The sequence below is a fragment of the Barbus barbus genome (assembly GCF_936440315.1).
Source record: "Barbus barbus genome assembly, chromosome: 2".
Lineage (NCBI taxonomy): Eukaryota > Metazoa > Chordata > Actinopteri > Cypriniformes > Cyprinidae > Barbus > Barbus barbus.
The window spans coordinates 4,696,786-4,718,340 of record NC_136730.1 but is presented as its reverse complement, the minus strand read 5'-3'; the positions used below and the strand labels follow the sequence as shown (position 1 = coordinate 4,718,340).

At 43.6% G+C, this 21,555-nt stretch overlaps 2 protein-coding genes across 2 annotated transcripts in view; both read left to right on the top strand.

The window, feature by feature from the left end:
- The window catches only part of LOC306876936 (Fc receptor-like protein 5), a gene marked incomplete at both ends in the record, with an annotated part of 53,488 nt that overhangs the window by 28,879 nt on the left and 3,054 nt on the right, over window positions 1–21,555 (top strand). The window lies entirely within an intron of this gene.
- LOC306876669 (Fc receptor-like protein 5) lies at window positions 4,856–7,448 on the top strand (the record flags this gene model as incomplete). Its single annotated transcript, XM_079428011.1, has 6 exons — window positions 4,856–4,860; window positions 4,984–5,250; window positions 5,895–6,017; window positions 6,341–6,546; window positions 6,621–6,893; window positions 7,165–7,448. The coding sequence occupies 6 exons, from the start codon at window positions 4,856–4,858 to the stop codon at window positions 7,446–7,448; spliced, it is 1,158 nt and encodes a 385-aa protein (XP_079284137.1).

Here is a 21,555-nt window from a genome sequence, read left to right as displayed (position 1 = left end):
TCCAAAGATACCTAATTTGTTTGTGTAAGCACACTTTGTCACAAACTGTTACCATTTTAATTCAGGTAGGTTATTTTCACCTGCGAGGCCCTAAATGGGGTTGAAGGTTAAAGTGTTAAAGCCAGAAATTCGAGTCTATGTGCTGGGTAGTTCATCTGAGACTTGGAGAGCGTTTTGCTGGCAAAAGCGACCGGACGTGCAACTTTCTCTCCAGGGGGCACCTGAGATAACACCGCTCCTATGCCATCAAATGAAGCATCAACAGAGAGAATAAAGGGAAGACTGAAATCTGGGTGTGCTAGAGTCACACTGTGCAGTAAGTCTTGCTTTAAAGTTTCAAAAGCAGTACGACATTCACTAATCCAATCCTCGGGTGAAAGCTTCACGACACTGAGTGGCTTCCTCATCCGACCACACTTCCTCTGAGCCCTTTTCTGTGACTGACCTGATAGGAGACTAAAAAGAGGTTTTGCCTTAGCAGAACAGTCTATAATGAAGTGCTGATAATATAAAATCATACCCAGGAAAGATCTGATCTTCTTTTGAGAAGGGGTTATGCCATCCGCTTCCATGAGGTCAGCAGTCTGGATGTCACTGATCACCTTCACCTTTTCTGGGTCGGTCTGCACACCATTCCCAGTGACAATGTGTCCCAAAAACCTGACAGATCTCCTGAGGAACATACACTTCTTTGGCGCTAGCTTTAAGTTGTGCTTAGACAGGCGTGAGAAAACAAGTTCCAGTCGGTCAAGAGCTACTTGCTCACTCGGAGCAAAAACCATCAGATCGTCCAAATAGCAGAGAAGGCTTGTGAAATTTTCATCCCCGAAAATGGACATCATCATCCTCATAAAGGTTGCTGGACTGTTGGTCAAACCCTGAGGTAGACGATTGTACTCGTGGAGGCCAAAAGGAGAGGAAAAAGCAGTGTACTTCTTATGCTCTTCAAACAAGGGAACATTATAAAAGCCAGAAGTCAAGTCCATGGTCGAAAAGAAAACGTTGCCTCCCAAAGCTGCGAGTGCATCTGCTTGATGTGGGAGTGGGTGAGCGTCCTTCACTGTCTTCGCATTCAGCCATCTAAAATCTGTACAAATACGAAGGTCACCATTCTTTTTCCACACTAAAACTAGCGGCGATGCATATTCACTCTGAGACTTCCTTATAATGCCTTTAACTTCCATCTCACTCAGGGCAGTGCGCAGCTTATCATAGTGGCTGGGGGCTACACGTCGATAAGGGAGTCGAAATGGTTTCTCGTCCACCAAGTGGATTTTGTGGACAAAGTCGGTGGCTTCTCCACAATCCATTTTTCCACGTGAAAAGGTTGACTCGTGCTTCTCAATGAGGCTCAGAAGTCTATCCTTCCACTCCTCTGACACTTCACAATCATCCAGATCCAAATCCTGCAGTTCTAATTTATCCAGCACGTTTCTCCTTTCATCACTGGTCCGTACAGGATTTACAGGACTTGCAGCACACTGAACGTTGCTCTTCAGGGACTCAGGTGTAGACAACTCTTCCACAGCAATACAAGTAAAAACATCCACAATCTTCGTGTTTTTCTTAAGAACGATTACTTTGTCTGTAGGGTTCATTATTTTGAACGGCACCCATCTACTGCCCCACATAGGTGTGATTACTCTCCCTATGATCACGTTCCTTGGACGGCATTTACAGAGGGTCGGCTCAACAATGACTGTGCTCCCCACAGAGACAGCTGTTGACTCGGGAAGCTGAGCCCAAGCGAGATGTTCATGGTGCGGTTCTAGAGTTACTTTCTCCTTCAACTTAGCAGTGCCCACTCTATCAGGTATGTCTTCACCCTTCCATCGTTCCACATTTGAAAGTAGAGACAGGAATTGGTGACATTCAACATCTTCAGAGTTAACTGGGCTGGACACGAGTCTCCAGTATCCATCGGTTTCTTTCATTTTTTGAATCAGCCACTTGATAGCATTGCTGCCCAAAATCAAATCGTCGGTTTGCCCTGGAACCACTAAAACTGGAACAACCATCTTGCAGGCATAAACTGAGAGCTCAAGTTCATACATTACTTTTGGTGTAACACGCTGTCCACCACAACCAATTATGACAACATCACTGGCAGGGAAATTTCGTAAATTAGGCTTGGACTGTAACAAGAGACGTTCAGCAGCTTCACTCATCGTGCATGCCATGGAGCCACTGTCAACCATAGCTTTCAGCTGAAGGTCACCCCATACTGTTGCTGTTGTGTAAAACAGACTATCAATTCGCTGTACTCTGTGCGTGTTCTGAAAAATTAAAGTTTTCCCTGCAGGCTCAACAGAACTAGAAAGACTATAAACTGAGGTTGGGTCCTTCATACAACACTGGTTTGGAGGAATAAACTCACAATCCACACTGTCCTCCTCTAAGTGCAGATCTTCTAGTTTCCCAGCCCTTGAGAAGACGGAGATTTCACTCTCTCAGGACAGACAAAGCGGGAATGGTCAGGAGAGTGACACTGGAAGCACAACTTTTTCTCAAGACAATGTGTGAGGCCAGAATGATCAGGGCTCGAACAGACAGTGCGTGGCAGGTCATTGAGGCCTTTAACTCGAGGTAGACTCACTTTGGGCTTCACACGTGAACTTGGCTCTTTGCTGGCAGATTCTTTTAACAGGACTTTTTCCAATAAGCTCATGACTCGCTCCAATGCAGACGCTTCCAGAGACCTGGACTGCTGGACATCAGAAGGAGCTGGAAGTACTGCAGACGACAGTTCCACTTCAGTTCTGTTCACAAGAATTTTAGTGGGTGCTGCATGTCTTACTGCAGATACAAGACTGGAATCTGAGTGATATTCATTCAAAATATCTTGAACTTCTCGCACAGACCATGCGCCAATTGTTTTAGATCGAAAGGTGATGGCAAGCTCTTTACACGGACAGTGTCTGATGAACATGCGTGTTACCTCTGTTCCTGGACAATCCAGTACTTTACCCTGTTCCCTCAAGCGCTCAGCAGCGACATCAACTGCCCGGTTTAGCCTGATCCAGTACTCGTAGGCGTCCTCATCTGATCTAGGTAAGGTGGTATAAAAGTCAGCCAGTGGGAGAGGAGAACAAGGAGCAGCTTCGAAGTGTTTCCTGAGAATACTAAAGATTGCATCAGGGTTATGCACAATGTCAATGTCACAGTTTCTTATGCCAAACTTGACCACATCCCTTGCTTTGCCTCTCAGATGGACCATAATCTCCTCCGCTTGATGCTCTTTCCTCAAATTATTGCGTTTTATATAGTCTCTCATGATATCTATCCACTCACTTAAGTCGAGAGCATCAGAAACTTCTCCCCTGAAGCTAGGAGGTTCTCTCACATTTCTGGAAAAGGACAACTGGCTTTGTATCAGGTCCAGCATTTGTGAAGCTGATCCATCTGCAGTCACATTTTTGGAAGAATCGTCAACTGAATGTGCGTCAACTTTATGTGTTGGGCTTAGTCTGGTGATAATGCTATCAGCAATTTGCTGACCAACTTGGCTGATTATGTCAGACATTGCAGTGATTACATTTGGTGGCTGTGAATTAGAGTATGGAGTAGACGAAAACACACCCTGCTGCTCACTTAAACCATCCGATTCATAACGTGTGGATGGGCCCCCACAAACTAAAGGATCTGAATCTGAAGCGTTACGGTCTACGATCACATGAGTATCACTCTGTACATCAGGCCCACTGAACTGTAAAGACTTTGGTACTTTCAATAAACCCCATCCTCTACCTTTACTACCACAGACTGGAGTATGATATTTATCAAAGCCACTCATAATGACTATCAGTACTTGTAAAAAAAAACTGAGTACAATAAATCAAAAACCTTAAATGTGCTGTTGTCCGTATAGCAAAATGTCCTTAGTAAATGCTGAACATTGCTTAAGTGCTGTCTCTATATAAAAAAAATTGTCTTTCATTTAAAATAAAAACACCGTTCCTGAGCAAAATCGTGTCCACCTGACTCCAGCGGATGCTTTAAGATGAACCCTCGGCCGCTTCAGGAGCCATCTTGATTGAAGAAACAACGGGTCAAGGCACCAATGTGACTGTGTGTGTTTGTGTGGATGGAATCACACTGAGAGCAGGTGGATGGTTACTCAAGATCTCTTTACTGAGCCTGAAAGAGACAGACTGGGACAAAAAGGACCAAAAGCTGGTTAAAAGGACAGTACATCAACGCATCAATGTTGCTCAAAGATCAGCAGCGAGAGATGTGAAACTCTGCTGAATATACATTTTTACAAAGTGATCGTATAGTGGAATTAAACTCAAGATAAAACGTACATTAAAGAAATAAAGTACAAATCACTGTCTCTGTTCTCATAAATTCACAAATACAGAGAAACTAGATTTAAGCAACCATCATTTTTGTATGAAATGGAATACAGAAAGAAAAGAACGGCCACCTAAATGGTGCAGTTACATAGTTCAGCACGTGCGAGCACATAGCACGTGTGATAATGCTAACACTCAGTTCGACTAATATATTCTTACACAGCACATGACAAATCCGAATATAAAAACATACCTGGGACAAAAAGGACCAAAAGCTGGTTAAAAGGACAGTACATCAATGCATCAATGTTGCTCAAAGATCTTAAATGAAATAAACAGAGATACTGAGTTCACGAGCAGGTTACACACACTTCATTTTATCATCGCAAATAACACATGACTCGACTGACAGAACTAGGAACTGACAGACAAATGAAGTAAACTTGTGAGTAGTATAGAAGTCCAACCTTACACTTGAAAACAGTCTAAACTCAGTTTTTATGACGCAGCGCTTATTGATGCGACTTACCAGCAGCGAGAGATGTGAAACTCTGCTGGCGATGACGTAGCTCCGCCCTTAATGTCACGCGCATAATTGCGAGTGATGCAACAGCCAATGGCGAGTTTGCCCATTTAAAGCATGAATTTAACAACATTATTTAAACTCCGTTACATATGCAACCGACAGACCAGAGCCAACTACATCCTCTACAGGTTCCGCCACACTCCACCAGGGATCCTCCTCCGCTCTCCACCAGGACTCCTCTGTGCCTGAATTCAATCCTGCTTTTGTCAGGCCCTTCCCCAAGGCTCCTCCACGAAAAGCAGTTGCCAAGCCCCGAAAGAGGGTAACAAATACCATCCTCACAGACACTCCAGTTGTTGCAGAGGAAGAGATAAAAAAAGAGCAAAAAAACGGCCCCCAAGAAAAGAAGCCTCGCTGTGAAAAAGCAAAGTATAGCAAGTAACTCAGAGAACTGTCTTTTGTGTGGTGAGGATTTTACATCCTCTGCACCTGGAGAGAAATGGGTTAAATGTGTTTTTTTGTGATGGGTGGACACATGAGTTATGCACCGAAGGATATGAACATTATATTTGTCATGTGTGTGATGAAGAGTAAGTTGTAGTAATGAGTGCAGTTTCTACACGTCGTGCATGCAGTGGTATGTTGAAAATGTTTCCACTTACTGTGAGATGAACAATTTGTTAGATTTATCATTTTGTTTAATTAAAAAAGAAAAGTTAAAAGTTTATACATACCTACAGAGTGAAGAGATGTCTTACATTTTTTTTATACGTTTATACAAACAGTAATCTCCCTTAAATCACACAGTTGAAGAGGTTGAAATGTCTTGATAAATGTTAAGAGTGACATGTTTAATTTATTTATTATCTACATATATTAAAAAACATGTATAATAAAAAAAACTGCTTATGAGAGTGAAAAATATGTAACTGTACGTGCGGTGCAAAAAGTCATGTCATGTATGGCATTTGTGTTTGGGGTGAGTGCATGGGATTTGTACCACGTTTTCCTGGACTTCGTCTTCGCTCAAAATTCCCGGACTTTCTGGAGAGTACCTTTTGTTTGCGCAATAGATCCCAGAACGATCACTGTGGCGTCAAACCCACAGAAGCACAAACCCGTGCCGGTAGCTGTACCAGAGATACGGCATATAACCATAACAGCCACTCATACTCCGGCTTCGTTGTCAGCTTCAGGTAATCAAACCACCTGTTCCGTTCACTGCTACTTGTCTCCACTTTTCGATCTCCGTAGCAGAACGAATTCACTCGTGCATCGGCAGATCACAGCAATAGAGCACACAGCAATAGAGCACACAGCCCCCCACAGTCTCTCACGCCACCTCTCATAACGAGCCACGCTCTCACATCAGGTGTGCTGGAAACGCACTCGCACCACCTCTGCTGTCGTCACATCCCTTCGTCACTTCTCCATTCCCCTTTTAAACAGTCAATGTCAATTTGCTGTCAAGACAACCAGTTAATTAGTGGCTACACATTACGTTTCGCCACACTCTCAGATGTGATATAAAGTGGGGAGGAGACACTGAGTGGACGTACAGATGGGAAATAGAGGAAACAAACCACAATACTGCCAACCAAATCTCAACACAAGAGTTGAACATCAGCAGTGTTGATTACGTTCACAGCGGTAATTACAGCTGTACAGGACAGACGGGAACACAAAGCTCTCAGCGCAGTGATGCTGTTACTCTGACTGTATCAGGTGAGTTTGTGTGTTTGTTGATTATCATCAGTGTGAACAGCTTCTCTCTCTATAACTGGTCATGTTTTGTTCAGCTGAAGCTCAGGCAGCAGTGCGAGTGTCTCCACAGCCGTGGCTGACTGAAGGAGACTCAGTGACTCTGATCTGTGAGGTTACAGGCTCCTCTACAGGCTGGACGTTCAGCTGGTTCAGAGATGATGATCGTCTGTCAGACAGCAGCAGAGGAGCTGGAGGCTCTTACACTCTCAGTCCTGCTGCTCTACAGCACACAGGAGTTTATACGTGCAGAGCAGAGAGAGGACGACCGGCCTATTACACAAACTACACACAGATACTGTGGATCACTGGTGAGTCTGTGTCACAGCATTTATTCTTGTGTTCATCTGTGTTTGTGTTTCATTAAGTCTCTGGAACAGGAGGGTAAAACATCTGAAACACTTCCCTCCAGTTCTCAGTCTAGATCAGATCAAAATCACCATCAAATACACACTCGTAATATATGCATGATATAACCCTTTTTATTTTAAAATGTAGTGCTACATTTCATCTTAATTGTACTTAATTACAGATTTATTAGACACATGCTGTCAGTTTTGAGTGGGATTTTCTTCTTCTCAGGTGTTTCTCCTTCAGTGTCTCTGGAGGTCCGTCCCAGCAGAAGTCAACACTTCTCGTCTGACTCTCTCTCTCTGAGCTGTGAGGATCAGAGTAACTCTGCTGGATGGACAGTGAGGAGATACACAGACAGAAACACAGAAGATTGTTCAAAACAAACAGGATCTACATGTCGAATCTTCTCTCTCAGCACATCTGACTCTGGAGTTTACTGGTGTCAGTCTGAATCTGGAGAGAAACGTCATCCTCTCAACATCACTGTACATGGTGAGGCAAATGATGCTTAAAACTAGATCAAATATAATAGATGATCTGTTTTGATAAAATAGGCTAACTTCCGTCAACATAACCAATGTGACCACCTGCTTGCACAAGCTTGCCTTGCAACCATGGAGACGTTTGTGAGAGACGATTCAGAAGATATTGACTTTGGTGCAGATCCTGAACCGTATCTATTTGAACCGGAATACACTGAAGATGGAAGTTACCTAGCTGGGGACTACTTTCTGACACTGTGTTATATCATTGCACCCATGGTATATCTAACAGAATGAGAGGATAGTTCCTAGCCATATCGGCCGAGAAAATCACAACTTTTCATTTTCCATCAGTCTTAGTACACGATGCAAGTACAGAAGACTCAAGTTTTAAATAGAAAAAAATATCAAAACTCTTTGGTCATTTTTTAGCGAGATGCTAACGGTCTAATCAGATTCAATGATCTATGCTAAGTTGCAGCTAAAAGTGCTACCTCCAGACCCGGAGATCGGCTGAATGGATTCGAAAACAGTAAAACTCAACTGAGCCTATTTTCAAAAATAGTGGTGTGTTCCTTTAAATATGAACCATCATGCACCGTTTCTGCTACAGATCACAATGATCCTAAAGTCATGTGGCTCATTGAGGAAATGTAAAAATCTTACAATTTACCGTCAGTTTATCATTTGTGTTCTTCAGGTGCTGATGCTAGTGATGCAACTTATGCTCAACCTATTAGGAAGAACAATAAAATGCGTAATAATTGTTACAATGTACAGTAATCTTACAATCTTATCAGCTCATAATTTTCACTCGTTCCTGCAGCTTGTGGCATAATTGATTATTTTTGCCAAGACAATGAAACGGATGATTTTCTTGCTTTCATGTATTTTCATGTATACTGCTTTTTATTCATATATTTAATTTACTTATACTTTTTGTTGTTGTTGTTGTTGTTGTTTTGTTTTTTGCTGCAGTTAATGAATTGTGAGATTTATATTTGATACATATATACATAATCGAACTCACCGTACCCTGGGAGGATTCCATGGAGGAGGCATATGAGCGGAAGCACCTACGGTATGCCGACCTTGCCGCCGAAGCAAAACATTGTGGCTGGAACGTGGAAGTCCGCCCAGTGGAGGTTGGGTGCAGAGGGTTTGTGGGAACATCTACCACAAAACTGCTGAGGGACCTGGGAATTAAGGGCCAGAACCAGCGCACAGCCGTTAAAGCTGCATCAGAGGCAGCAGAAAGAAGCAGCCAGTGGCTCTGGCTGAAGAGGAACGACCCCAGCTGGGCCCCCAAGTAGTGTGCCAGGAGATAAGTCGGCTTTGGCTTGGCTCAGGGAACAGGACGTCTCTGCCATGCACTGTCCACTTGACAACAAGGTGACTCATGGTTAATTGGACTCGGGACGCAAGCTGAGGTCTGATCAACCTAGAGCTGGCCGCCTCTGGAGAGGGTGTATAGTGTCAAAGGCCGAAACACCCCATGACCCAGAGGAACACTACTGATGATGCGTCCCGTAAATCCAATTCTTCTCACGAATCTACCATCCACCATTCACCGACAAGTCCACCAGTAACTCGCATGTGCTCGCACAGGGAGTCTCCATCTCATCCTGTGTTTTTAGAATCTGATTATCTGGACCTGTCCAGTGACTGCTGAGAAAGATCAGCTGACGACAGGGGAAAGTCCTTGTGACAGCATGGAGAGACAGCTGGCAGGAGGGAATAGACCCCAACGGGACAGTCTTGGGTTAGCTGCCCACGACTGTAGTCTCTCATGCCTTGCAGCAAGTCAGAGACACCCCCCATTAGCTACGAAGAATCAAACAAAGAGAACACCCCCAGAGTCTGCGAGAGCGGGGGCGGAAGAAGACTCATCGGCTGACAAAACGGTAACGACTGGACTGGAATTGACTACGAGTAAAGACAGCACAGCGCAAGAGAATACCACAGCAAGCAGAGCAAGCTCTGCCACAGCAGCGGACCACAAGCTACAGGTATGTAGCTGTGGATGGAGGAGAGTAACATCTTTCCGGGGTCTGAGGATTCACCAGGGAAAGAAAAGGTGCTTGAGGGAAGATAGACCGGGGCCTCGCATTGACTACTTCCTGCGGAAGGGGTCAAATCAGTCGAGTGAAGCTCACCAACTGGATGAAAACCATAGTATGGAGGGCATCAGCACCCCTGTCGTGGAAGAGGCAAACTCAAGCACAGAACTAGCGGTGGAACAAACATCAGCGGTGGAACCCACCCAACCTCCCCGACCTGCAGTCGAGCGGAGACTTCCAAGTTGCAGACTGCGTGTGAAGTGGCCCGGTGCTGCGGAGAAAAAGCTGTGGGAAACGGTGAATAAAGATCTGACCCTGTCCCTCGAACAACTTCGAGGCACAGTGGAGAAGAAGTTGGAGAATATGGGAAACATCATCTATCAATATGGAACAGAACGCTTTGGGGTACTAGAGCCGAAAGTCACTAAACAGGCTCCCACTCCACCAGTCTCCAGGAGGCAACAGGAAATCAAGCGCCTTGTGCAAGAAAGGAGACAACTCAGGAAACTTTGGAAGAAGGCCTCGGAAGTGGAAAAGGAGGGCATAAGCACCCTCCAAACTGACATTAAAACACGTCTGGCATCCCTCCGCAGAGCAGAGAATTTACGGAAAAGGAGGAGGAATAAAGAACAAACAAGAACACGGTTCTATAAAGATCCCTTCAAGTTCCTGAAAACTCTCTTCACCAAGGAGAAAAGTGGAGTTCTAAGAACAACAAAGAATGACCTGGAGGAGCACCTGAGATCAACGCACTCTGATCCAAAGCGCTATGAACACCTGGCCATCCCTCCAGACATTCCACCAATCGACCCTCCAGAGCATCAATTTGAGATCGGTCCTCCAACGTGGAAAGAGGTGGAGAAGATCGTCCATCAGGCACGAACAGCATCAGCGCCTGGGCCAAACGGAGTCCCATACAAAGTGTACAAGAACGCACCAGATGTTAGCAGGTTTCTCTGGAGCCTCATGAGGACAATATGGCAGAAGAGGATCATACCCAAAGCGTGGCGTAGGGCAGGTGGGATCCTTATCCCAAAGGAGAAGGATGCAGCAAACATCAACCAGTTCCGCCCCACTGCCTTGCTTAACGTGGAGGGTAAGATCTTCTTCGGGGTCATTGCACAAAGGATGGCCGAATACCTGTGCAGAAACGAGTATGTGGATACATCGGTACAGAAGGCAGGAATATCAGGCTTCTCTGGCTGCCTAGAACATGCCAGCATGATCTGGCACCAGATCCAAATGGCAAAGATGGAGAAAAGGGACCTCCACGTGATCTTCCTGGACCTTGCAAATGCCTTCGGCTCTGTGCCCCATGAGCTCCTCTGGACTACTTTTGAGTTCTTTAACATCCCGGACACCATCACAACCCTGGTCAAAGGCTACTTTCAGGACCTGCAATTCTGCTTTACTACGCCTGAATTTACCACCTCATGGCAGTGCCTGGAAGTAGGCATCATGGCTGGATGCACCGTCTCTCCCTTGGCTTTCACCATGGCGATGGAGGTCATCATCCGAGCCTCAAAATGGGTTGTAGGTGGGCAAAGACTTGGCTCTTGTCGGCGCCTTCCTCCCCTCAGAGCCTACATGGACGACATCACCACCCTAACTACCACCGTTCCATGCACCAGGAGGCTACTCAGAAAACTCAAGGAGAACATCAGTTGGGCCCGTATGAAGATTAAACCATCTAAGTCACGCATCATCTCAGTGGTGAAGGGAGTGCTTACTGACTTGCAGTTCTTCATCGGTGATGACCCAATCCCCACTGTATCTGAGCAGCCAGTCAAAAGTCTCGGAAGGCTTTACGACGCAAGCCTGAAAGACAAAGACCAGGTGAAGCAACTGCGTAATGACATCAATGCAGGCCTACAGGCGATTGACAACACCCAACTACCTGGGAAATTGAAGACCTGGTGCTTCCAGTTTGGTCTACTACCCCGAGTGTTGTGGCCCATGGCAGTCTATGAGGTGCCCATCACAACAGTAGAGAAGCTGGAGAGAAGAGTCACAGCCCACATCAAGAAATGGCTTGGAGTTCCACGCTGCCTCACCACCATAAGCCTCTACGGAGACAGCGTCCTCAAGCTGCCCCTCACCAGCCTTACAGAGGAGTTCAAGTGTGCTAAAATACGTCTGCAGATGACCTTGAACGAATCCAAAGATCCAGTGATCAGAGGAAATGCACCGACCCTGGTTACTGGGCGTAAGTGGAAACCAGCAAGAGCAGTAGAGGAGGAAACAGCAGCTCTTAGACATGCTGATATTGTGGGGAACGTGCAGCAAGGAAGAGGAGGCCTTGGATTAACAACTAGTCGCCCAGCCTGGAGAAACGCCACTGCTCCAGTACGGAGGAAGATGGTGGTGGAGGAAGTGCGGCATCAGGAGGAAACGGCAAGATGGGCCAAGGCAGTCGCCCTCGGCAAACAGGGACTGTGGACACGGTGGGAGAGTGTCGAAAGGAGGAGATTGAGCTGGAGGGATGTATGGGCCATGGAAGCGAGGAATTTGAGCTTTACCATCAGAGCCATATATGATGTCCTCCCAACACCAGCTAATCTCCATCAGTGGTTTGGCGAAGATCCTGGGTGCATCCTGTGCTCCAGGCCAGCCTCCCTCCGGCACATACTCACCGGGTGTAAAACCAGCCTTACCCAAGGACGATACACTTGGCGCCACAACCAAGTTTTGAAGGGCCTTGCAGCCACACTGGAGGAAAAACGATCCAGCATCAATGCCCTGTCACTGCCAATGTCTAACACCTCAATAACACCATGGGCAACTGCCTTCGTCCGTGAAGGGACTACAGCTGCCAGGAGCAACTCCACACCATCAGAGAGAAGCCAGCTGTGCCTAGCGCGCGACTGGAAGATGTTGGCAGACATTGGGAAACAGCTGGTGTTCCCCTCAGAGATTGCCACTACCTCCTTGAGGCCTGACTTGGTGCTCTGGTCCCCCTCCATAAAGAAAGTATACATAATCGAACTCACCGTACCCTGGGAGGATTCCATGGAGGAGGCATATGAGCGGAAGCACCTACGGTATGCCGACCTAGCCGCCGAAGCAAAACATTGTGGCTGGAACGTGGAAGTCCGCCCAGTGGAGGTTGGGTGCAGAGGGTTTGTGGGAACATCTACCACAAAACTGCTGAGGGACCTGGGAATTAAGGGCCAGAACCAGCGCACAGCCGTTAAAGCTGCATCAGAGGCAGCAGAAAGAAGCAGCCAGTGGCTCTGGCTGAAGAGGAACGACCCCAGCTGGGCCCCCAAGTAGTGTGCCAGGAGATAAGTCGGCTTTGGTTTGGCTCAGGGAACAGGACGTCTCTGCCATGCACAGTCCCCTGAGATGTCCACTTGACAACAAGGTGACTCATGGTTAATTGGACTCGGGACGCAAGCTGAGGTCTGATCAACCTAGAGCTGGCCGCCTCTGGAGAGGGTGTATAGTGTCAAAGGCCGAAACACCCCATGACCCAGAGGAACACTACTGATGATGCGTCCCGTAAATCCAATTCTTCTCACGAATCTACCATCCACCATTCACCGACAAGTCCACCAGTAACTCGCATGTGCTCGCACAGGGAGTCTCCATCTCATCCTGTGTTTTTAGAATCTGATAAATAAACACATGAAAACAAACATTTGTTTTGTTTGTAGGACGTTTTCACAATTCTTAACCTAAGGTCATTTTAACCAGATAAATGTAGTTCTTTTCTGATGCTGTAACTAAACTGACCTACAAAGAGAAAACACCGTAACTACATTATGAGGATTAAAACAGATAGAAATCAAAACTCAATTCAATCTCATCTTTCTGAATTTGGCATTATGAATTCATGGTGAACAGGGTGTTATCATTAGAGCAATGTCTCTTTCTTAGGATCGAGAACATTTAGATGAACTGGTTATCAGCTGAAATCATCAGACACTGCTGGATGACTGCTGGCCGCTCATGAAGTCTGTTGATGTGTGTGAGATTGATCAGCTGCTGTCAGTCTCAGTCCTGCAGACTCTGGAGAGAAACCTGCTGTGGATTCCTGAAGCAGCAGCTGTGACTGAATATCTGACATGAGTAGAGACGATCAGCAGCATCTAGATCCTACAGAGAGTGGAAGAACACTAAAAACAAAAGCAGAAATAGAATTAAAATTAGTAGTTTTTTATGTTTATTAAAGTGTCCTTATACTGAGAGAGAAAAGACAGACAGAAGAGAAAAGAAATGCTCCGTATGTTGTGTTTAAACTCAGTGATGCCGAAAGAAACATTTTTTAGTTCCCCAAATCAGCTTGGAGTGAACAGTTCTTAAAACCACCTTTTCTAAGCCTTTTAATGATCTAAAGAACTTTTTTTCCACTGTAAAGATTTTTTTGTACAATAGAAAGGTTCAGTGGATTTTAAAGGTTCATCATAGAACCAAAGACGCAAATAATATTATAATGCTTTATTTTTAAAAGTGGTCCTTAAATGTAATGTCAATTTAGATAAAAGTATATGCCAAATGCATAAACGTTAATGTTAAATAAAATAAAAGATATAGTTTAATATATATATATATATATATATATATATATATATTACATTACAAAATAGTCTTCCTTTTTTCTGTTTTATTATAAAAATTAATAAATAATAAAGAAAATAATCACAAAACAGATCACCATTGTGACTACACATGAGTGAATCACAAACATATAAAGCAGTCCTCAGGGTCTATAAGACATGCGTAATCTCTTCAGAACATTTAATTCTCTCCTCTGTCCCCCTACTCCACCTCCCACCGCTTCAATAACAGCTGACGACTTTGCCACTTTTTTCACAGACAAAACTAGAACAATCAGTAACCAGTTCTCAACTCCACAGGACCTCCAATCAACCACATCCACTGCTCTAACTCCCATCTTCTCCTTCTGTCCCCTCACCGAGGCAGAAGTATCAAATCTTCTCCTCTCCAGCCATCCTACAACATGTCCTCTCGACCCGATCCCCTCACATCTTCTCCAAACAATCTCTCCCACACTCTTACCGGCACTCACACACATTATCAACACATCTCTCCTCACAGGCATCTTCCCCACAGCATTCAAGCAGGCTCAGGTAACCCCACTGATCAAAAAACCTACATTAAACGCTTCTCTTTTAGAAAACTACAGACCTGTCTCTCTCCTTCCATTTGTAGTGAAAACACTCGAACGAGTTGTCTTCAACCAGCTCTCGCGGTTTCTTTCACAGTACAACAAACTGGATGCTAAAAAGTCAGGTTTCAGGAGTGGCCATTCAATAGAGACTGCGCTACTCTCAGTCACTGAAGCCCTGCGAACTGCAAAGGCTGATTCCAAATGGTCAGTCCTCATTCTGCTGGATCTTTCTGCTGCTTTTGACACTGTCAATCATCAGATTCTCCTGTCTACCCTCTCATCACTGGGCATCACTGGGATTCCACTTCGCTGGTTTGAATCCTATCTCACCGGTAGATCCTTCAGGGTGGCCTGGGGAGGGGAGGTATCCAAACCACATCAACTGGTCACTGGAGTTCCTCAGGGATCGGTTCTTGGACCCCTCCTATTCTCCACATACACTACATCGCTGGGTCCCATCATACATGCACATGGCTTCTCCTATCGCTGCTATGCCGATGACACACAGCTCTATCTCTCTTTTCAACCAGATGACCCAATGGTAGCTGCACGGATCTCAGGCTGCCTGGCGGAAATCTCGGCATGGATGAAAGAACATCACCTACAGCTCAACCTGGCAAAGACAGAACTTCTTGTCTTCCCTGCCACTCCGACTCTACAGCATGACTTCACGATTCAGTTAGGCTCATCAATGATTACCCCATCAACTTTGGTCAGAAATCCTGGTGTAATCTTTGATGACCAGCTGAGCTTCAAAGAGCACATTGCAAAGACTGCTCGATCCTGCAGGTTTGCACTACACAACATCAGAAAGATCAGGCCCTTTCTGACAAAGCATGCTGCACAACTTCTTGTCCAGGCCCTTGTCGTTTCTAGACTGGACTACTGCAATGCTCTTCTGGCTGGTCTGCCATCAAACACAATCAAACCTCTACAAATGATTCAGAATGCAGCGGCACGACTGATCTTCAACGAGCCCAAAAGAGTGCATGTTACACCTCTCTTCATCTCCTTGCACTGGCTACCAGTGGCAGCTCGCATCCAGTTCAAGACACTGATGCTTGCGTACAGAACTACCACAGGCTCAGCACCCTCCTACTTCCACTCCCTATTACGAACCTACATCCCCTCCAGAAGTTTGAGATCTGCTAGTAAGCGACGCCTTGTGGTACCATCACAGAGAGGCTCAAAATCACTCACCAGAACATTCTCGTTCACCATTCCTGGCTGGTGGAATAATCTTCCCACCCCTATCCGGAACGCCGGATCCCTGGCAATCTTCAAGCAACAACTGAAAACTCATCTCTTTCGGCAGTACTTGACTTCATCCTAAACTCAAAAAAAAAAAAAAAAACTTTCCCTCTATCTTTCTCTCCGCTTACTAGCTTGTACTTATTTGAACAATGACTGAGACTTGGTGTTACGAGCACTTCCTCTGTCTGATTGCGTCTTCAAGATTAATCGCTTTTTGTATTCCCCAATTGTAAGTCGCTTTGGATAAAAGCGTCTGCCAAATGACTAAATGTAAATAAGCAGCCAGCAGAGGGCAGATGTCTGATTTACTTACATTTACAGGTTTTTATTTTTTTTATTTTTTAGCTGTAACTGAAATCAAATGTTAGCTACATCAGAAAGTCCAAAGATTGTGTGGTAACTCAAAAAATATATTTATGGACTCTTATCTACAAATCCTGTTATAGTTTACTTCCACTTTTCAATACTGGAAATGTGAAAATGATTCATTAATTGCTCCACAAAGGATGGAGGACAGTGGAAAAAGGATGTTTTGAGCAAGATATTATTCACATTATACGTTTTAACACTGCATCTTACTTTATTAATATTTATTACAAATGTCTTATTTCACTAAACGTCAGCAACAGATTTCATGAGTGAAAGCTGAATACAGTCTGGAGCCCTTCGACATTACTCTCATCTTCTCAAAGATTTTTGTTTGCTAATAATACTCACCAAAACCCACCAGCAGATCCATCTGCCTTTTCCTCCAAAGCTGACATTGTAACATTGACTATCATGAAATGGCCTGAACATTGTGTGAGTTTGTGAGCTTCAAGAGCAACTGAAACCTCTAAATTTAAGTAAATAATCCAGAATTGTCATTATTTTCCTGTAGGTCAGCATCTGCATCAACACGTCACTAAATGCTTCTCTTCATCTCTTCAGGAAGTGCTGTGCTGGGTGATGAAACACTTCTGCTCTTGCACTAGTGTGAGGAGTTTTATCTCTCTTCTGTTTCGCTGTATTCCTGCTGTCACGGATGCCTCAGTCTGTCGTCTAAAATAAAATGATGTTGTTAAAATGTGACATCAGTGCTTCAACCGTAATTTCATCAAGCTATGAGAATACTTTTTGTGCACAAAAAAAAAACTAAAATCATGACATTACCCAAAAATTCTTCTCTTCCCTGTCAGTCCTTGATGTGTGTTCATGACACAACGTATGCGTGTGTCATGTATATATGCATATATACAGGTCCTTCTCAAAAAATTAGCATATTGTGATAAAGTTCATTATTTTCTGTAATGTACTGATAAACATTAGACTTTCATATATTTTAGATTCATTACAACACAACTGAAGTAGTTCAAGCCTTTTATTGTTTTAATATTGATGATTTTGGCATACAGCTCATGAAAACCCAAAATTCTCAAAAAATTTGCATATCATGAAAAGGTTCTCTAAACGAGCTATTAACCTAATCATCTGAATCAACTAATTAACTCTAAACACCTGCAAAAGATTCCTGAGGCTTTTAAAAACTCCCAGCCTGGTTCATTACTCAAAACCGCAATCATGGGTAAGACTGCCGACCTGACTGCTGTCCAGAAGGCCATCATTGACACCCTCAAGCAAGAGGGTAAGACACAGAAAGAAATTTCTGAACGAATAGGCTGTTCCCAGAGTGCTGTATCAAGGCACCTCAGTGGGAAGTCTGTAGGAAGGAGAAAGTGTGGCAGAAAACGCAGCACAACGAGAAGAGGTGACCGGACCCTGAGGAAGATTGTGGAGAAGGACCGATTCCAGACCTTGGGGGACCTGCAGAAGCAGTGGACTGAGTCTGGAGTAGAAACATCCAGAGCCACCGTGTACAGGCGTGTGCAGGAAATGGGCTACAGAGAAGCAGCACTGGACTGTTGCTCAGTGGTCCAAAGTACTTTTTTCGGATGAAAGCAAATTTTGCATGTCATTCGGAAATCAAGGTGCCAGAGTCTGGAGGAAGACTGGGGAGAGGGAAATGCCTGAAGTCCAGTGTCAAGTACCCACAGTCAGTGATGGTCTGGGGTGCCATGTCAGCTGCTGGTGTTGGTCCGCTGTGTTTTATCAAGGGCAGGGTCAATGCAGCTAGCTATCAGGAGATTTTGGAGCACTTCATGCTTCCATCTGCTGAAAAGCTTTATGGAGATGAAGATTTCATTTTTCAGCACGACCTGGCACCTGCTCACAGTGCCAAAACCACTGGTAAATGGTTTACTGACCATGGTATTACTTTGCTCAACTGGCCTGCCAACTCTCCTGACCTGAACCCCATAGAGAATCTGTGGGATATTGTGAAGAGAAAATAGAGAGACGCAAGACCCAACACTCTGGATGAGTTTAAGGCCGCTATCGAAGCATCCTGGGCCTCCATAACACCTCAGCAGTGCCACAGGCTGATTGCCTCCATGCCACGCCGCATTGAAGCAGTCATTTCTGCAAAAGGATTCCCGACCAAGTATTGAGTGCACAACTGAACATAATTATTTGAAGGTTGACTTTTTTTGTATTAAAAACACTTTTCTTTTATTGGTCAGATGAAATATGCTAATTTTTTGAGATTTTGGGTTTTCATGAGCTGTATGCCAAAATCATCAATATTAAAACAATAAAAGGCTTGAACTACTTCAGTTGTGTTGTAATGAATCTAAAATATATGAAAGTCTAATGTTTATCAGTACATTACAGAAAATAATGAACTTTATCACAATATGCTAATTTTTTGAGAAGGACCTGTACAAAACAACAGAACAATTCTGAAAGAACGTATCTTCAAGCAGAGAAACAGAGCTCTAACGACTTGCATGCACTAAAAAAAGAAGCTCAATATCTTAGAATTGATCTCTTTTTTTTCCTATTTCTTCATTATTTGTGTAATAGTTTCATCTCCTCCCTCATCTTCTCTTGAAGTGTGAAATGACTGTTTAAACAGGAAGTGTGGTTTAGATGACACCGGACAACAGGTTATTTTTATTAATGTGTCAGTATGGGGTTCGGTGCATTGCAGCTCATCCTCCGTAAGTATTTTATTATATTCTATATCTGGGGTGCAAAACTCAGTTTCTGAAGGACCACAGTGTTTCCAACCTTGTTATCTGTAGTCCTCAAATCAGCTGAAATTTGCGGAGCTGCAGACCTCCAGGAACTGAGCTTGGAGATCCTCTTCTACACTTTCTTCTGTTTTCTGTTTCTAATATGTTGTATTCAGTTGAGGATCAATTTCAACAGGTTGTGCTGTGTGTAGGGGGGTTTGTGACTTTAGTCTTACTGCTAATTCTGGCATGTTTTGCCTTTATTGTGTCAGGACAGATCAGAATTGACAGGAAGTGAAGTGTGGGGTGGGGTGCATCAGGAAAGGTTCTCGTTTCAGGATTAGCACAATAACAGCGCTGTATGTTGGCACACTGCCCACAAGGCTATCAGCGTAGACTGAAAATTGTATTCTTTATTATTCAAATTTATCAGCAAAAAGTACATGTTAAAGTATTTAGACAGCTAAGTCACACTTAAAGGGTTTGTTCACCCAAAAATGAAAATCTGCCAAACCCGTAAGACCTTCTTTCATCTTCAGAACACAAATTAAGATATTTTTGATGAAATCTGACAGCTTTCTGACCCTCAGTAGACATCAAGGGAACTGAAGCGTTCAAGAAACATAGTAAGGAAGCTAGGAGGCTATGAGGATACTTTTTTTTTTGTGCAAAGAAAAAATAGCAATATTTAAGCATAATTTATCTTCTGTGTCAGTCTTTAATCACATTCAGGAGAGAACCACAGTGTGTGTGTGTGATGCTGCTAAAGCAGGAGTCGCTGAACCTGCATCCGCTGCACCTTCTTTACAAGCAGAAGAAGATGCACACCGTACACCAATTTTTTTCCCAGCCTTACTTATTAGAACCAGATTAAACAGACGATAAACTAAGAGAGATGGATGTTCTACATCAGAACGCCGGCTCCTGCGTCAGCAGCATCACACGCATGCACTCTCCTGAATGAGCATCAAAGACTGAGACAGAAGAGTCATAGCCAGTGTCTGCTGTGCCCTTGACAGCCACCAGAGGACACGCTTCTGCATTATTGTTTGTTTTGTTCTGGACTTCAGTTCCCATCACCCCTTGCACTGATTCTTTCATTTCCTCCTGCTGTTATTTATACCATGCTCACTTTGTCCTTGGTTGCTGCAGTATTACCCTGTTTCTGTGTGTTTATGGAGTCTGTTTTGTGGATTACCTCGTGCCAGTGTTTTTGCTCTTTGTTTTTGTAAGAATAAAGCTCGTAGCTTCATAAAATTACGGTTGAACTACTGATGTCACATGGACTGTTTTAACAATGTTCTTACTATCTTTCTGGGTCTTGAACATGGTAGTTATGTTGCTGTCTATGAAGGGTCTCAGCTCTTGGATTTCATCAAAAATATCTTAATTTGTGTTCCAAAGATGAATGAAGTCTTACTGAGGATGAGTTATTAATGACAGTATTTTCATTTTTAGGTGAACTATCTCTTTAAAAATGTATGAATTCCATTGCATTAGACACAACATCAAATCAAGAGCCAACAAATGATGCTCAAGCTTTTGTACTAACTTCTGTTTTCTGACACTTTTTCACTAAACTTTAATCAGGTTGTTTCAACATCATTTTTAGTGGATGTTTGAAGTCAGTTCTGCTCAGGTTTATAGACCAGAGCTGTAGTTCATCACATTAACATGAACATGTTCCACTAATGCTTGATTATCAGAAAGAGTCCAGCTTGAAGATTATTATACATCATATTTATTATCTTGTTTTATTTTGTGAAATGTTTTTTATTGAAAATTGTGCTTGTGCTATATTTCATTAAAATAAAGGCCACTAGTTTTGATATATTGCAGATATGTATATGTTGTATCAGCCTGTTTATGCTGTGAACACTAAAAGCTCTGAGGTCACTTACAGCAGTTTTCTTTTCTGCTTCACTTTCACTGAACTGAGTTTGGTTCATTTAAAATATACTTCATGTGAAAACACTATAAGTGTCTAAATTATTTCTGGGTCTACTGTAAAATCACTATTAAGTTGATGGTACCAGCGTCAAACAGGAAGTGAGGCTGAGTGCATCTCAAACACTTTGACCTCGTTTGTTTAGGAGTTTTGTAGCTTGTTTTGTTTCAGTGAATAATCAGTGATGAGAAACATAAACCACATTACTGCATGTAACGTGTTCACAAACGTCTTAATACGAAAGTGAATTTGGTTTCACTTTATTTAATAGTCCCTTTAACTATAAGTAATGTTACACCTACATATATATAACTCTCATTAGTGTGTGAGTACAGTATAAGTAGATAGGGTCAGGGTTAGAATAAGTTGACATGTTTTTGCAAAGTTACTTCTAGTCAGTAGATTATCTGTTAGGAGACTAACACTATAAAGAGTAAGCAGATATTAATCAGAGCCTACTAATACTCTACTGAGAGTTTATTGACACATAAGTGCAAAGTTATTTATTGTCAACAGAAAGTTGAAAAGGGACCCTCAAAATAAAGTGTTACCGTGAATTATTGTGTACTATGATATAATTATGTCATAAGCCCTATTCAGATGGTAATTGTTTCTCAGGGGGATGTAAGTTATTTTCATCATTTACAAGAGGTAGTCAGCGATTTTATTGCTGTCCGAATCCAGAATA